This window comes from Mustelus asterias, chromosome 23 (assembly GCF_964213995.1).
Source record: "Mustelus asterias chromosome 23, sMusAst1.hap1.1, whole genome shotgun sequence".
NCBI lineage: Eukaryota > Metazoa > Chordata > Chondrichthyes > Carcharhiniformes > Triakidae > Mustelus > Mustelus asterias.
This window is the reverse complement of record NC_135823.1, coordinates 16,885,522-16,902,443: the sequence shown is the minus strand read 5'-3', so window position 1 is coordinate 16,902,443 and position 16,922 is coordinate 16,885,522. Positions and strand designations below refer to the sequence as shown.

The window sequence follows — 16,922 nt, the reverse complement described above, 5'->3', positions numbered from 1 at the left end:
ACCAGTGTAGATGGGAAAAATGACTGCGAGAAGGACGAGCAAACTGTCAGCAGTACCAGGGTACAGGGTGCTGCTGCAACGGAGAAATCAAAGAGAAATGTAGTAGTAATTGGGTAAGAAGTTTACCCCAGTCCAACGCCGGCATCTCCACATCATGACTACCGTAGTAATTGGGGACAGTGTAGTTAAGGGCACAGACACTGTTCTCTGTGACCAGGAGAAGCAATACCGTAGGTTGTGTTGCCTGCCTGGTGCTCAGGTCCAGGATGTATCATCTGGGCTGCAGAGGAATTTGGAGTGGGAGGGTGAAAATCCAGTTGTCGTGGTCCATGTAGGTGCCAATGACATAGACAAAACAGGAACTAAGGATCTACAGAGGGTGTACGAAGAGCTAGGGAACAAATTAAAAAGCAGAACCAACAAGGTGGTAATCTCTGGATTACTACCTGAGCCACGCGCAAATTGGCGCAGGGTTAATAGGATTAAGGAGACGAATGCGTGGCTCAAGGATTGGTGTGGGAGGAATGGGTTCGAATTCATGGGGCATTGGCACCAGTATTTGGGCAGATGGGACCTGTATAGTTGGGATGATCTCCGTTTGAACCGTGCTGGGACCAGAGTCCTAGCGAATCGTATCACTAGGGCTGTAGATAGGGCTTTAAACTAATTTATGGGGGGGTGGGTGCAGAGGTAAGAGGAATTATGAAATCAATGGTAGAGGAGAGGGAGCGAGTGCAAGTGAATGAGGGCATTCAAGTAGTTAAAGGAGTAGAGGGAGAGGTTGATAGCGTTTCATCAAATCGGGTCCAGATAAAAGCTGGAATAAAGACACTTTGCCTGAATGCAAGAAGCATTCGGAACAAAGTTAATGAATTGATGGTGCAAATCAGCACAAATGGGTATGATCTAGTGGCCATTACAGAAACGTGGCTGCACGGAGACCAGGACTGGGAGATGAATATCCAGGGGTATCAGGCATTTGGGAAGAATAGACTGGAAGGAAAAGCTGGTGGGGTAGCTCTGTTAATAAAAGATAATATCAGGGTAGTAGTGAGGGATGACATAGGCTCTAAGGAACAAAACGTGGAATCGTTATGAGTAGAGATAAGGAATAGTAGGGGGAGAAAGACACTAGTAGGCGTGGTCTATAGGCCTCCAAATAATAATGTTGAGGTGGGGAGGGCTATAAGCAAGCAAATAATGAATGCGTGCAAAAACGGAACGGCAACAATCATGGGGGACTTCAATCTGCATATTGATTGGCTGACTCAAGTTGGAAGGGGTGGGATGGAGGAAGAGTTCTTAGAATGCTGTCGGGATAGTTACCTTGAACAGTACGTTACAGAACCGACGAGGGAACGAGTTATCTTAGATCTGGTAATGTGTAACGAGGTAGGTAGAATTAAGGATGTTCTTGTGAAGGACCCTCTTGGGTCAAGTGATCACAATATGGTCGAAGTTCTGATACAAATGGAAGAGGAGAAAGTAGCGTCCCATACCAGTGTCCTCTGTTTGAACAGAGGGAAGTACGATAGGATGAGGGCTGAATTGGCTCAGGTGGACTGGGAGAGCAGACTGGTAGGTAGGACAGCTGAGGAACAGTGGAGGATTTTTAAGGAGATCCTTTTCAGTACTCAGCAACAATATATTCCGGTGATAAAGAAGGGCTGTAAGAAAAGGGATAACCAGCCGTGGATAACGAAGGAAATTAAGGAGAGTATTAAATTAAAGACCGATGCGTACAGAGTGGCCAAAAATAGTGGAGAATCGGAAGATTGGGAAAACTTTAAGAAACAACAAAGAACGACTAAGAAAGCGATAAAGAAAGGAAAGATAGGTTATGAAGCTAGGCTAGCTCTAAATATAAAAAATGATAGTAAAAGCTTTTACAAATATATAAAAAGGAATAGAGTGGCAAGAGTGAATGTTGGACCCTTGGAGGACGAGAGGGGGGATTTAATAGTGGGAAATGAGGAAATGGCTGAAACTTTAAATAAGTTTTTTGTGTCGGTCTTCACGGTGGAAGACACAAATAGTTTACCGAATATTAACGATAGAGAGTTGGTAGGAGGAGAGGTACTCAATACAATTAATGTTACCAGGGAGGCAGTGCTTGGTAGACTAACGGGACTGAAGGTGGACAAGTCCCCGGGCCCGGATGGAATGCATCCCAGGGTACTGAAAGAAATGTCAGAGGTAATAGCGGATGCGTTAGTGGTTATTTATCAAAATTCGTTGGATTCTGGGGTAATGCCGGCGGATTGGAAAACGGCTAATGTTACGCCGCTGTTTAAAAAAGGAAATAGACAAAAGGCGGGTAACTACAGGCCGGTTAGCTTAACGTCTGTAGTTGGGAAAATGCTGGAATCCATCATTAAAGAAGAAATAGCAGGCCATCTGGATAAGAATGGTTCGATTAAGCAGACGCAGCATGGATTCATGAGGGGAAAGTCGTGTTTGACGAACTTGTTGGATTTTTATGAAGATGTGACCAGTGCGGTTGACGGAAGGGAACCGGTGGGTGCGGTGTTTTTGGATTTCCAAAAGGCGTTTGATAAGGTGCCTCACAAAAGGTTGCTGAAGAAGATTGGGTCACACGGAGTTGGGGGTAGGGTGTTAGCGTGGATTGGGGATTGGTTATCCGACAGGAAGCAGAGAGTCGGAATAAATGGGTGCTTTTCTGGTTGGCGGATGGTAACTAGTGGCGTGCCGCAGGGATCGGTACTGGGGCCTCAACTATTTACCATTTATATAGACGATCTGGAGGAGGGGACTGAGTGTAGGGTAACAAAGTTTGCAGACGACACAAAGATAAGTGGAAAAGTGAATCCTGTGGAGGGCGTAGAAGGTCTGCAGAGAGATTTGGACAGGCTGAGTGAGTGGGTGAGGATCTGGCAGATGGAGTATAACGTTGACAAATGCGAGGTTATTCACTTTGGAAGAAATAATAGCAAATTGGATTATTATCTAAATGGAAAGAAATTACAACATGCTGCTGTGCAGAGGGACCTGGGGGTCCTTGTGCGTGAGACGCAAAAACCCAGTCTGCAGGTGCAACAGGTGATCAAGAAGGCAAATGGGATGTTGGCCTATATCGCAAGGGGGATAGAATATAAAAGCAGAGATGTCTTGCTGCATCTGTACAGGGCATTGGTGAGGCCGCAGCTGGAATACTGTGTGCAGTATTGGTCCCCTTATTTGCGGAAGGATATATTGGCCTTGGAGGGAGTGCAGAGAAGGTTCACCAGGTTGATACCAGAGATGAGGGGTGTTGATTATGAGGAGAGACTGAGCAGATTGGGTTTGTATTCGTTGGAATTTAGAAGGCTGAGGGGGGATCTTATAGAGACCTATAAGATAATGAAGGAGCTGGATAGGGTAGAGATGGAGAGATTCTTTCCACTTAGAAAGGAAACTAGAACTAGAGGGCACAGCCTCAAAATAAAGGGGGATCGGTTTAGGACAGAGTTGAGGAGGAACTTCTTCTCTCAGAGGGTGGTGAATCTCTGGAATTCTCTGCCCACTGAAGTGTTGGAGGCTTCCTCGTTGAATATGTTTAAATCATGGATAGATGGATTCCTGATCGGTAAGGGAATTAGGGGTTATCGGGATCAGGCGGGTAAGTGGAACTGATCCACTTCAGATCAGCCATGATCTTATTGAATGGCAGGGCAGGCTCGAGGGGCTAGATGACCTACTCCTGCTCCTATTTCTTATGTTCTTATGAGTATTGTGTACACTTTCTGTCCCCCGCACATTGAGTGATATAATGGCCTTGAGAAAGGTCTGGAGGAGAGCTACAAGAGCGATTCCTAGTTTAATGCCCCTCAGTTAGGCTCAAGGTGGTTGATCTCTTGGTCCTGTTCTTTTGTCATTTTTGTGGGGCGGCACGATGGCACAGTGGTCAGCACTGCTGCTTCACAGCACCAGGGATCTGGGTTCAATTCCAGGATTGGGTGACTGTCTGTGCGGAGTCTGCACATTCTCCCCGTGTCTGCGTGGGTTTCCTCCGGGTGTTCCAGTTTCCTCCCACAGTCCGAAAGACATGCTGGTTAGGTGCATTGCATTGGCCATGCTAAATTCTCCCTCAGTGTACCCGAACAGGCGCCGGAGTGTAGCGACTAGGGGATTTTCACAGTAACTTCATTGCAGTGTTAATGTAAGCCTACTTGTGACTAATAAATAAACTTAAACTTATAATTCACAGCCTGAAGAACGAGGCTCCACAATTGTTCATTTCCTGAGATAAGTAGATTGGCACCCATTAACAATTATTACGTCATTAAAAGGGTACTTACGCTACAAGCTGTAAATTCCTGTGGTAGATACAATGAGGAATTAACATGCAAATATAGCAAATCCATAAAACTCGGGGGAGGGTGAGAATGAGAAGGTGTTTTCTCAAACTAACAGTCAGCAAATTGCAACAATTCACAATTCATGGATTATCTCTTCTCTTGTCACAAGTTGCCACCCAACTTGTGCATTAATAATGGCACGTAGAATCATAGAATCCTTACAGTACAGAAGGAGGCCCATTCGACACATCAAGTCTACACTGACAACAATCCCATCCAGGCCCTATCCCGTAACCCCACGTATTACTCTGCTAATCTCCCTGACACTACGGAGCAATTTAACATGGCCAATCCACCTAACCTGCACATCTTCAGATTGTAGGAGGAAACCCAAGCAGACACGGAGAGAAAGTGCAAACTCCACATAGACAGTGACCCAAGAGGCCAGAATTGAACCCGGGTCCCTGGCGCTGTGAGGCAGCAGTGAACCCGGGTCCCTGGCGCTGTGAGGCAGCAGTGAACCCGGGTCCCTGGCGCTGTGAGGCAGCAGTGCTAACCACTGTGCTGTACTTTTCAGATACATGTTTTTCCAGCAAATTCTAATCGAAAACATTTCAGCATTCCAGTTTCTGAGGTTGTTAGAATATCTCCATTGAAATGCAACAGTTGCCGATTCTAACACCCATGTTACTGACACTGGGGTGAGCATACTCGCTCTTAACTTATTTTCAGTTCTGTAAAAAGGCTCATTTATCTTATACTTTACTGCTCTCACTAAAATATTTTCTTCCGTATTTCAGATGCTAACAGGGCAGCTATGTATTTCCAACAATTTCTATTCAAATTTCAATCTTGAATACTTTTGTGAACAGTGATATATCCTCCATCAGTAAAAAACAAGACTGACATCAAAGGTGAAGCATAGATTCACCAGAATTTGTATAGAGGCTTAGAATGTTAATTTATGATGACCGGATGTATTGACTAACTTTGTGCCCCCTTGAGTTGAGAAGATTCAGGGTTACCACTGGCCAGGAACTGAACTGGACCAAGCCATATAAATACAGTGGTTACAAGAGCAGTGGCTGGGAATCGTACGGCGAGCAACTCATCTCCTGACTCCCCAAAATCTGTCCACCATCTACAAGGCACAAGTCAGGAGTGTAATGGAATGCCCTCCACTTGCCTGGATGAGTGCAGCTCCAACAAATACTCAAGAAACCATCCAGGACAAAGCAACCCGCTTAATTAGTACCTGTTCCCCCAACTTAAAAGATTCAATCGCTCCACCACCGATGCACAGTGACAGCAGTGTGTACCATCTACTGCACTAACTCACCAAGGTTCCTTTGACAGAATTTTCCAAACCCGCAACCTCTACCATCTAGAAGGACAGGAGCAGCAGATACCTGGAAACCACCTTCCCTGGAAGTTCACCTTCAAGTCACTCACCGCCCTGACTTGGGAATATATCACTCTTCCTTCACTGTTGCTGGGTCAAAATCCTGAAACACCTTCCCTAACAGCGCAGTGGGTGTACCTACACTACATGGACTGCAGAGTTCAAGAAGGCAGCTCACCACCACCTTCTCAGGGGCAATTAGGGAAGGGCAATAAATGCTGGTCTAGCCATCTGGATAATTGAAGTCTGCCTCTCACTCTAGGCCTTAACAGGCCATTAACAAAGTTAATTGGTTTCCCATTGCTTGCAGGTGGGTCGCGCCACCATTGCTCTATCCTGCCTCCAGGAATGTGGCCTGGAGGACAGGATGGAGCTTGGGAACCAGCATGTTGGCTACCTGCCTGCCTCTGTGCCCAAGCCCACTAAAGCCTAATAATCCTAGGGTAGCACAGTGTCGCAGTGGTTAGCACTGCTGCCTCACAGCGCCAGGAACCTGGGTTGAATTCCTGGCTTGGGTCACTGTCTGGGTGGAGTCTGCACGTTCTCCCCGTGTCTGCGTGGGTTTCCTCCAGGTGCTCCGGTTTTTTCCCACGGTCCAAACGTGTGCAGGTTAGGTGGATTGGGCATGGTAAAATGGGCAGAGGGCCTGGGTGGAACGCTCTTTTGGAGAGTCGGTGCAGACTTATTTGTCCAAATGGCCTTCTTCTGCACTGTCGGGATTTTATATTTAAAAAATCTAACCCTTGGAAGCAACCAATGACACAAAGCTTAGAGGAAATCTGGTATCCTCTCCTCAAACGGATTGTGGATGCTTGGGCAATTCGAGCTTTCAAGTCTGAGGTATTTGCTGGGTAAGCGTGTGAGAGGACATGGAGATAAGGCAGACCAAGAAAGTGGAATCATTATAGATTTGAATAGTTTGAGGATCTGAAGGAACTCCTGCCTTTATGTTCCACCTCAGAGCACCTGAGCTGTACTCACAGTGTGGTCTGTCCTTGTTCTGAAACAAACCTCCATGTTCTTTGGAATAACTTCACCATTATAAGGGTGTGCTAAAGCGACACAGATCTGAAAGAAAAGAAGGATTGGAAATACTGTGTTGAATATTAATGAAGATTTTTAAAAAAGGAACTGTCCTGTACTCTGAATATTGTTGTCAGCGTATCTTCATACCGAAATACTGGTGTTTTTCCCCTTTGGGGAATGGTGGGGGAAGTGGTGGAAGGATTCCTGAGCTGATAATCAGCCCATTGAACAACAATGAATGCTCCTTCCATGGACAAGTCCTGGTATTGGACTCGAACCTGGGGCTTCTGGTCCAGTGGTAGGGGTGCTATCCACTGTGCCATGTGGCCTCCTTCTGAATATTAAGCTGCTGATTGTATAATCAATAAAAAAAACTGTAACCAATAAAACAACTGCGATCAATAAAAAAGAAACCCGAGAGGTGGAATTTTATGGCCCGGTTGCGGGGCACAAAAATGCCGTGAGTTGTTCAAAACTCCATTGACTTGGTGGAACTGGAAGATCCCACAGCTGGGAGGGGTTGTCAAATTCAATTTCTAAGAACGTGTGTGTCCTGAAGTTAGAGGTGAAAGTAATGAGCGAGTTGGAATTATTAAGATTTGATTTATTATTGTCACATGTATTAGCATACAGTGAAAAGTATTGTTTCTTGCGCGCTATACAGACAAAACACACTGTACATAGAGAGGGAAGGAGAGAGTGCAGAATGTAGTGTTACAGTCATAGCTAGGGTGTAGAGAAAGATCAACTTAATGCGAGGTAGATCCATTCAAAAGTCTGATGGCAGCAGGGAAGAAGCTGTTCTTGAGTTGGTTGGTACGTGACCCCAGACTTTTGTATCTTTTTCCTGATGGAAGAAGGTAGAAGAAAGAATGTCTGGGGTGCGTGGGGTCCTTAATTATGCTGGCTGCTTTGCCAAGGCAGCAGGAAGTAGAGACAGAGTCAATGGATGGGAGGCTGGTTTGCGTGATGGACTGGGCTTCATTCATGACCCTTTGTAAGATAATAAGAATTCACCCCTTTGCAATAGAAGGGGTACCAGGGTACAAAATTATGAGAGGCATGGATAGAATGGATAGTTGGAGTCTTTTTTCCCAGGGTAGAAATGTCAATTATTAGGGGTTGTACGTTTAAGGTAAAAGTGGGAAGTTGAAAGAAAATGTGAGGGGCAAGTCTTTCACGCAGAGGGTGGTAAGTGCCTGGAATGCGCTGCCAGAGGAGGTGGTAGAAGCAGATACAATAGCAATGTTTAAGAGGCATCTTCGACAGATATATGAATAGGCAGGGAAGAGGGGGATATGGACCACGTAGAGGCAAAAGGTCTTTAGTTTAGAAAGGCATCATGTGTCGGCGCATGCTTGATGGGCTTGTTCCTGTGCTGTTCTTTGTGCAACACACACTCAACAGTGAGAATAAGAAAATCTTTTAACCACATCCAACGCCAACTCCCCAATCACCAATAGCAGCAAGTTCTGCCAGAGCTCATACTGAGTCCGCTTGGAAAAAAATCTGAAGAAGTCAAGGACTCTTAACATTTCCTAACAAAAATTGTTACTAGTTGAAGCAGTGCGGCATTAATGAAGCAAAAATAAAACAAATTAATTTCTTGGGCATTACAGGTAAAGGTGACTGGGGTGAGAAATCTCAGTCCAGGTGCTCGGCTGTTTAGGTGGATTTTTATTTCTTACATATGGTTTCTCGGGCTGATATCCAAGGACGAGTGTGTGAACGGTTTCATCTTTCTCATTCACCAAAGCTTTTACTTCCAAAACATAATGCTTCTTCCTCTTGTCTACAGTGAATGTCTCCTGAAGAAGGGCGCTCTGTGGTACTGGCAGCTTAAAAGGGTGTCTACAAAATGAAACACACACAAATCGAGTAGAAGATCAGAGATAATAAAAGGGAATGGATATTGGAAGGATAATGAGTGTGACGATCATGCTGAGATTAAGGTGTAAACCGAACAGCAATTTGTGGTGAGGAAGTGATGCTCCAGGGATTGTCCATTGCCACAAACTGCTGAACGACTTGCCATCATCCTTTTAAAAAAATAGTGTTCACATTCAAACTCCCAGGGAGTTTTAATAAATGGCTGCATTTGTGTAGTAATATGAACTAAACTTAGCATGGAAAGTTAGGGCTGGAATTTACCAGCTTAAGGACAAGTCTGGTTTACATTCCTACAAAGCAACTCAAATACCGGAATTTCACCGGCACGCCCGCCCTGGAATCGGGGCAGGCATGGCTCGCAAAATGGCATTCTCCATTGGCCTCGGGCAGGATCTTATGAGCCTCGGGTGGGCAAGGCAGTAAAATTCCAGCAAAACTCTCAGAAGGTGCGTCGATCTCGGGAGGGATTTTCCGGTTTTGGGGCGAGCGTGGCTGGAAAATCCTGGCAAATGACTCTTAAAAGGGCCCTCTGAAATGGCCGAGCAAACCACTCAGTTCAAGGGCAATTAGGGATGGGCAATACATGCTGGCCCAGCCAGCGACACCAGGTCCCATGAAAGAATCAAAAGAAATATTTGGAGTCTGATTTTTCACACATCACCGACAATCAACAATCGTTTAATAGGCATTAATTAAGCATGCCTGTGTCCAAAAGAATCACTTTTCAAAATCTTTTCCAAACACAGCTAAGGCGGGAGCAATGTGAAAGTGATACTGAGGGACGTATTCCAATTCTTTCTCACCTAAATTGAATTAATGCACGGTTCTGGAATAACATCTTTTCCCTCTTCAATTCTTCGATTTGTCCATTCAGCTGCACTATCAAAGGTGCACTCTTATTGTCTGTCCACAGGGCTACCATCGCTAGACTTCTTTTCCTCCTCGGCTGTGAATTAACAGTAAATTGTCAGATTCCTCGATAAATAGCGGTTCCTTTGGAACGGGGGATGTACAGCTCCCCTGCTAAGTATTTTGCATCAACAACCCGCCAAACCTCAGCGACTTTGCCAAAGCCACAAGACATTTTCCTTTGATCCTATCCTTGACACACATGAAACCACTTCAGTGGATGTTTTTCTGTTCAATGTGGCACACATCTGGCTTCACCCAGCTGAGATTGGGTCTATTGGGACTCCAGAAGAGCCAACAGCTAGGCCGAAACTGGCTTGAATGAAGACTAAACTACTCCAGTCCTCCTGGATTTAAGCATTGCATTTCTATTAAGTTTTGCATCTTAAATTTTAACGACTGTTAGGAAAATACATTGAAAGCATGATAGTCATCAAAATAATTGATGGAAGACTTTTTTTTGGGCAGGCAATTTCTGTTCTTTAACATTGACACTTTTGCTCCTGTTGTATGCTATAGTTTCTGAGGCATGGAAAGTGAATGGTTTGGGATGGTCACTAAAATCTGTTAAGTATTTCCTCACCAGGTATCGCAAATGTGCTAAGTTAGGTTACAGTCAGCTTTAACATTGGCATTGTGTCTCAGCCTTTTGGCTAAGATTAAGAGTGGAATTTTCCCATCCCGCCCACCACAGGAATCATAGCAGGCAAAATTGGACCACGCAAAGACCCGTTGACCTTGATCACGATTTAGCTCAGCTGGCTGGACGGCTGGTTCATGACGGGGAACAATGCCAACAGCACCAGTTCAATTCCCATACCGGCTGAAGTTATTCATGAAGGCCCCACCTTCTCAACCTTGCCCCTCGCCTGAGGACTAGTCTTAGAGTCATAGACATAGAGGTTTACAGCATGGAAACAGACCCTTCGGCCCAACTTGTCCATGCCACCCATTTTTTTAAACCCCTAAGCTAGTCCCAATTGACTGCATTTGGCCCATATCCCTCTATACCCATGTAACTGTCTAAATGCTTTTTAAAACACAAAATTGTACCTGCCTCTATTACTACCTCTGGCAGCTTGTTCCAGACACTCACCACCCTCTGTGTGAAAAAATTGCCCCTCGGGACACTTTTGTATCTCTCCCCTCTCACCTTAAACCTATGCCCTCTAGTTTTAGACTCCCCTACATTTGGGAAAAGATATTGACTCGCTAGCTGATCTATGCCCCTCATTATTTTATAGACCTCAATAAGATCACCCCTCAGCCTTCTACGCTCCAGAGAAAAAAGCCCCAGTCTATCCAGCCTCTCCTTATAACTCAAACCATCAAGTCCCGGTAGCATCCTAGTAAATCTTTTCTGCACTCTTTCTAGTTTAATCATATCCTTTCTACAATAGGGTGATCAGAATTGTACACAATATTCCAAGTGTGGCCTTACCAATGCCTTGTCTAACTTCAATAAGACGTTCCAACTCCTGTATTCAATGTTCTGACCAATGAAACCAAGCATGCCAAATGCCTTCTTCACCACTCTGTCCACCTGTGTCTCCACATTCAAGGAGCTATGAACCTGTACCCCTAGATCTCTTTGTTCTGTAACTCTCCTCAATGCCCTACCATTAACTGAGTAAGTCCTGCCCTGGTTGAATCTACCAAAATGCATTACCTCACATTTATCTAAATTAAACTCCATCTGCCATTCGTCATTTAACCTGTTGACCCTCAGGTTAAATCACCACCTCTCAGCTCTCTCTCTCAAAAAGGTGGAGAGAAACCTTTGGTGATTTTCATCTTTCTCTGTGTTTTATGAAATATAATTTTGAGAAGTGACCTTATACAGGGGCAAACAAGTAGATGATACAGAAACGGATAGTCCAAACACTTATATTACACACGACTAGCTTTAACTGGCAAAATGTAGCTTGCTAACCTTTATCAGGAGTTGTCCTTTATTCAGATGGGACCACACGATGGCCCAGTGGTTGACACTGCTGCCTCACAGTGCCAGAGGCCCGGGTTCAATTCCAGCCTCGGCTCACTGCCTGTGTGGAGTTTGCACATTCTCCCCATGTCTGTGTGGGTTTCCTCCGGGCGCTCCGGTTTCCTCCCACAGTCCAAAGATGTGCAGGTTAGGTTGATTGGCCATGCTAAATTGTCAGGGGATTAGCAGGGTAAATACAGAAATAGGGCCTGGGTGGGATTGTGGTCAGTGCAGACACGATGGGCCGAATGGCCTCCTTCCGCACTGTAAGGATTCTATGATTCTAAAATGGAATATTTAACTTAATAAAGAAAATAAGCAAATACTGCGGATGTTGTCTGTGCGGAGTTTGCACATTCTCCCCGTGTCTGCATGGGTTTCCTCCGGGTGATCCGGTTTCTTCCCACAGTCTGAAAGATGTGCTGGTTAGGTGCATTGGCCATGCTAAATTCTCCCTCCGTGTACCCGAACAGGCACCGGAGTGTGGTGACTAGGGCCATGCTAAATTGTCCCTTAATGTCCCAATATGTGTAGGTTAGGGGCATTAGCCATGTAAAATGCATGGGGTTATGGGGCTAGGGCAGGGGAGAAGGCCTGGGTAAGTTGCTCTGTCAGAGAGTCGGTGCAGACTCGATGGGCCAGATGGCCTCCTTCTGCACTGTAGGGATTCTATGATTCAGACACTATTCAACAGGCTTCCAAGCAGAGTAGAAATGACTCAATTTTAATGTGTGTGTGTTGGATGTGAAGAAATATCTCACAAGTAGGTAATGAGTTGCACCATCCAATCCTCCTCCCATTCACACAGTCTGAAATCTCACCTGCTCCCTGTTCGTGTAGTTAGCGGTGAAATTAAATTCCTTTTTCTGATGCTTCAGCCAAAACCAGGCAGTTTTAAGTTTCTCTTTGCTTTCCACAATGATTTTGTTTCTAACCGGCAGGTTCCAAAGGGAGACCACCTCACTGTGGCTTCTGAACGAGCTCTCTGAAATGTGCCCAAGAGTAGATGCCTGGGAAAGAAACATGTAGAACATTCTCATTAAATCGACTCTTTAAACCAGAGCTACAATTATGGCTCAGTCTGTCCTTTGGGTCGCATCAATTTTGAGGTTGAAATAAAACTGTAAACAAAGAGGAAGTTAATGTTTTATAGACACGAAACAATTGACTACAGTGTGGAACCTACAAGTTCCCGACACTCAATCATTAGCATTGCCTGTTCCTCATTTAGAGTCACCCCATTTCCAGAATGGTAATTTCGTGTAGGAAAATCTTGGAGAATGAGCTGAGATTATAATCAACACTGCAGCAATGCTGAAGATTCTCCATCCCACACCCCAGCATTCATTTAGGGTGGCACAGTGGTTAGCACTGCTGCCTCACAGCGGCAGGGACCCGGGTTCAATTCCAGCCTCGGGTCACTGTCTGTGAGGAGTTTGCACATTCGCCCCGTGTCTGCGTGGGTTTCCTCCGGGTGCTCCGGTTTCCTCCCACACTCCAAAGATGTGTGGGTTAGGTGGATTGGCCACGCTAAATTGCCCCTTAGAGTCAGGATTAGCAGGTTAAATACGTGGGGTTACCATAGAATAGAATCCTACAGTGCAGAAAGAGCCATTCGGCCCATCAAGTCTGCACCGACCACAATCCCACCCAGGCCCTACCCCCATATCCCTACGGTTGGGGTTACGGGATAGGATGTGGGTGGGATTGTTGTCGGTGCAGGCTTGATGGGCCGAATGGCCTCCATCTGCACTGTAGGATTCTATGAATTCATTAAATTCTAACAGGGTTAGACAGGGTAGATTCAGAAAGAATGTTCCCAATGGTGGGGGAGTCCAGAACTAGGGATCATAGTTTGAGGATAGGGGGTAAACCTTTTAGAACTGGGGTGAGGTGAGGAGAAATTTCTTCACCCGGGGAGTGGTGAATGTGTGGAATTCACTACCACAGAAAGTAGTGAGGCCAAAACGTTGAGGGATTTCAAGAAGAAATTAGATACAGCTTTTGGGACTAAAGGGATCAAGGGATATTGGGGGAGGGGGCGGGGAAGAATCAGGATATTGAATTTGATGATCAGCCATGTTCAAAATGAATGGCAGAGCAAGCCTGAAGGGCCGAATGGCCTACTCCTGCTTCTAGTTTCTATCTCTGCTCAATTAATGGTTTTGCAGTCTAAATTCCCATTTCATTTCAAATTAATCTCATTCGGAGCAGAGTGTAACTTCAGTGATGAACGGCATTGCCGGTTCTGCTTCACAGCATTTGAACAAAAGATAAAGGGGAAACATGATGATAATTTGCAACAGGATGCCAAAGTCCCAAAACACAAGTCTGAATGTTCTGGAGGGAAAACACAGCTGCTCACATTGGGCTGGATTCCTTAGAGCGGTGGTGGCCCCAAGGGCAGGCTGGAAATTGGGAGGAATCCCGGCCTTGGCTGTTTGGGAGAGTCCGGCCCGGAGAATGGCGAGGGAGGCCCTCAGCGTCACAAGGTTCTCCGTCTAGGAGGTGTGGTGCACTGTCGCTCTGACCCGCAAACCTCCCCCAATCTCAGCAGTGCCAATGTCTGCAGTGGTCACTGCCGGAACTGCAACCAGCTGGGAGACTCATCGATGGATGCTGGTCTCACAGCTAGTCACCAGGGCCAGTCAGATGGGACCAGGGAGGAGTTGGCAGGTGGTTGGTGAGGGGGTGCTGGTTGGCAGAGAACTGGGAGGCAGAAAGGAAGCAAGCTGCAGGGAGAAACACCAGGGACAAAGAGGCACAGAGAGAATCATAGAAACCATACAGTGCAGGAGGCCATTCGGCCCATCGAGTTGGCACTGACCACAATTCACCCAGGCCCTATTCCTGTCACCCCACATATTTACACTGCTAATCCCCTGACATTAGGGTCAATTTAACATGGCCAGCACATCTTTCAGTGAAAGTCAGGGAAAGTTCCAGACAATGCAGCTCTGTAACGTTTAAAGTTTTTTTATTAGTGTCACAAGTAGGCTTACATTAACACTGCAATGAAGTTATTGTGAAAATCCCCTTGTTGCCACACTCCGGTGCCTGTTCAGGTACACTGAGGGAGAATTTAGCATGGCCAAAGCACCTAACCAGCACATCTTTGGACTGTGGGAGGAAACTGAGCACCTGGAAGAAACCCATGCAGACACGGGGAGAAGGTGCAAACTCTGCACAGTGACCCAAGGCTAGAATTGAACCCGGGTCCCTGCGTGTAAGTCAGCAGTGCTAACCACTGTGCCGCCATGCCACCCAAAACAGGTTATGTCCTGTGTTTTAAGATGTGACAGTGCGTTATTTAAGACCTTATAATTTGTCATTGTCTATGTTCCCTTGCACATGCAAGTTATTTGAGTCTCTCAGTAAGGGACCAAGTGTACACAGAGTATTGGAGGCACTGCGGACATTTAAAAATAGCAGACAGGACCTGGATCTGGAATACTCACCCCCATTTCTGACAGATCCTAATTTTGCCAATTGGGGAAAGGGGATTGATGCACGTCAATTGAACTCAAGACACGAGGCTTCGGTAACTGAAGGCTTTTATTGCCTAACAATGGAACTACTAGAACGTAAGTACACCATCCCAGACTGACGAGGTCCCGCCCGAGCAGGGGGTCTTATACCTCTCCCAGGAGGCGGAGCCCGACTGGGATGTGACACAACAGTAACAACCACAGGTGTATTAATCCCACCCTAGCCCAACAACAACATTAGAACAACCCCACAGTGGGAACCAACGACGGTTCACCACATTCACCCCTCCTTTGAGAACAAAGGCCGGCGGGGTGCGAAAACAGACTAAAAAAAGTCAACAGATTATAAGTCCAGACGGCCTGGAGGACCGCACCGTCGTTGTGACCTCCTCAATACCGGCGGTGACACCGGAGTAGGTGCTTGCGGTGGCGTTCTCTCCAAAACAGCGTCCGGCTGTCCTCTCGCGGACTCACAGGCCGGTTGACCCTGATGAAACGGTAGTGCAGGGGATCCCGGTACATTCTGCGATGGCGCCGATCTCCGGGGCTCAGGCAAGCTGTGCATTGGAGTATAACTGTTAAGCACTGGTCCCGGTGCTGACCGCGCCACGTCCGGGGGAGAAATAAGGGATAAGGGATTCGTCACTGGGGGTATGGGAGCGACAGGAGTTGCTACGTCCCCTGCGGGCGCCAGGTCTTGGATCGAGACTGTGTCCTCTCGCCTGTCAGGATATGCCACATAGGCATACTGAGGGTTGGCGTGGAGGAGGTGGACCTGTTCGACTAAGGGGTCGGACTTGCGGGCCCTTATATGTCGCCGCAGAAGGACGGGTCCTGGGTACGTCAACCAGGCTGGTAAAGATATCCCCGAGGACGACTTCCGAGGGAATGAGAACATCCTCTCGTGGGGAGTAGCATTGGTTGCCGTACACAGGAGGGAGCGAATGGAGTGAAGCGCATTAGGGAGGACCTCCTGCCAATGGGAGACTGGAAGGCCTTTGGACTTCAGCGCCAATAGGACAGCCTTCCAGACTGTAGCATTCTCTCTTTCCACCTGTCCATTGCCCCTAGGGTTGTAACTCGTGGTCCTACTAGAGGCAATCCCGTATGAGGGCAGGAATTGCCTCAAGTCATTACTCATGAACGACGAGGCCCTGTCGCTATGTATATAGCTGGGGTACCCGAACAGGGTAAAAAGATCACGGAATGCCTTGATCACCGTGGCAGTCGACGTGTCCGCGCAGGGGACAACAAACGGGAACCGGGAGTACTCGTCTATTATGTTCAGAAAGTACACGTTCCGATCTGTTGAGGGAAGGGGGCCCTTAAAATCCACACTCAGCCTCTCAAAGGGGCGAGTGGCCTTGACCAAATGTGCCCGGTCAGGTCGGTAAAAGTGCGGTATGCATTCCGCGCAAATCCGACAGCTCCTCGTCACTGACCTGACGTCCTCCACCGAGTAAGGCAGGTTGCGGGCTTTGATAAAGTGGTAGAGCCGAGTGACCCCAGGATGGCATAGGTCATTATGGAGGGCGTTCAAGCGATCCTCCTGCATAGTAGCGCATGTTCCGCGCGAGAGGGCTCATTGAGTTTCCCTGGACGATACATGATATCGTAGTTATAGGTGGAGAGCTCAATTCTCCACCGCAAGGTCTTGTCATTCTTGATCTTGCCCCTCTGCATGTTATTGAACATGAACGCCACGGACCGCTGGTCCGTGATCAGGGTGAACCGCTTCCCCGCCAGGTAATGGCGCCAGTGTCTCACGGCCTCCACAATGGCCTGGGCCTCCTTTTCCACCGCTGAATGCCGAATTTCGGGACCTTGGAGGGTGCGGGAAAAAAATGCGACGGGCCTGCCTGCCTGGTTTAGTGTGGCGGCCAGAGCGAAATCAGATGCATCGCTTTCCACCTGAAAAGGGATGG

General features: G+C 46.9%; 1 protein-coding gene across 1 annotated transcript in view; it reads right to left on the bottom strand.

Annotated features, from left to right (window-relative positions):
* Positions 1-16,922, bottom strand: part of LOC144510916 (apolipophorins) — a 209,673-nt gene that overhangs the window by 1,412 nt on the left and 191,339 nt on the right. Inside the window, exons 30-33 of the mRNA XM_078240973.1 lie at positions 12,331-12,519; positions 9,420-9,562; positions 8,415-8,577; positions 6,682-6,768 (exon numbers count right to left, since the gene is read on the bottom strand). Of these exons, the coding sequence (XP_078097099.1) occupies positions 6,682-6,768; positions 8,415-8,577; positions 9,420-9,562; positions 12,331-12,519 (582 nt within the window). The remainder of the gene's footprint in view (positions 1-6,681; positions 6,769-8,414; positions 8,578-9,419; positions 9,563-12,330; positions 12,520-16,922) is intronic.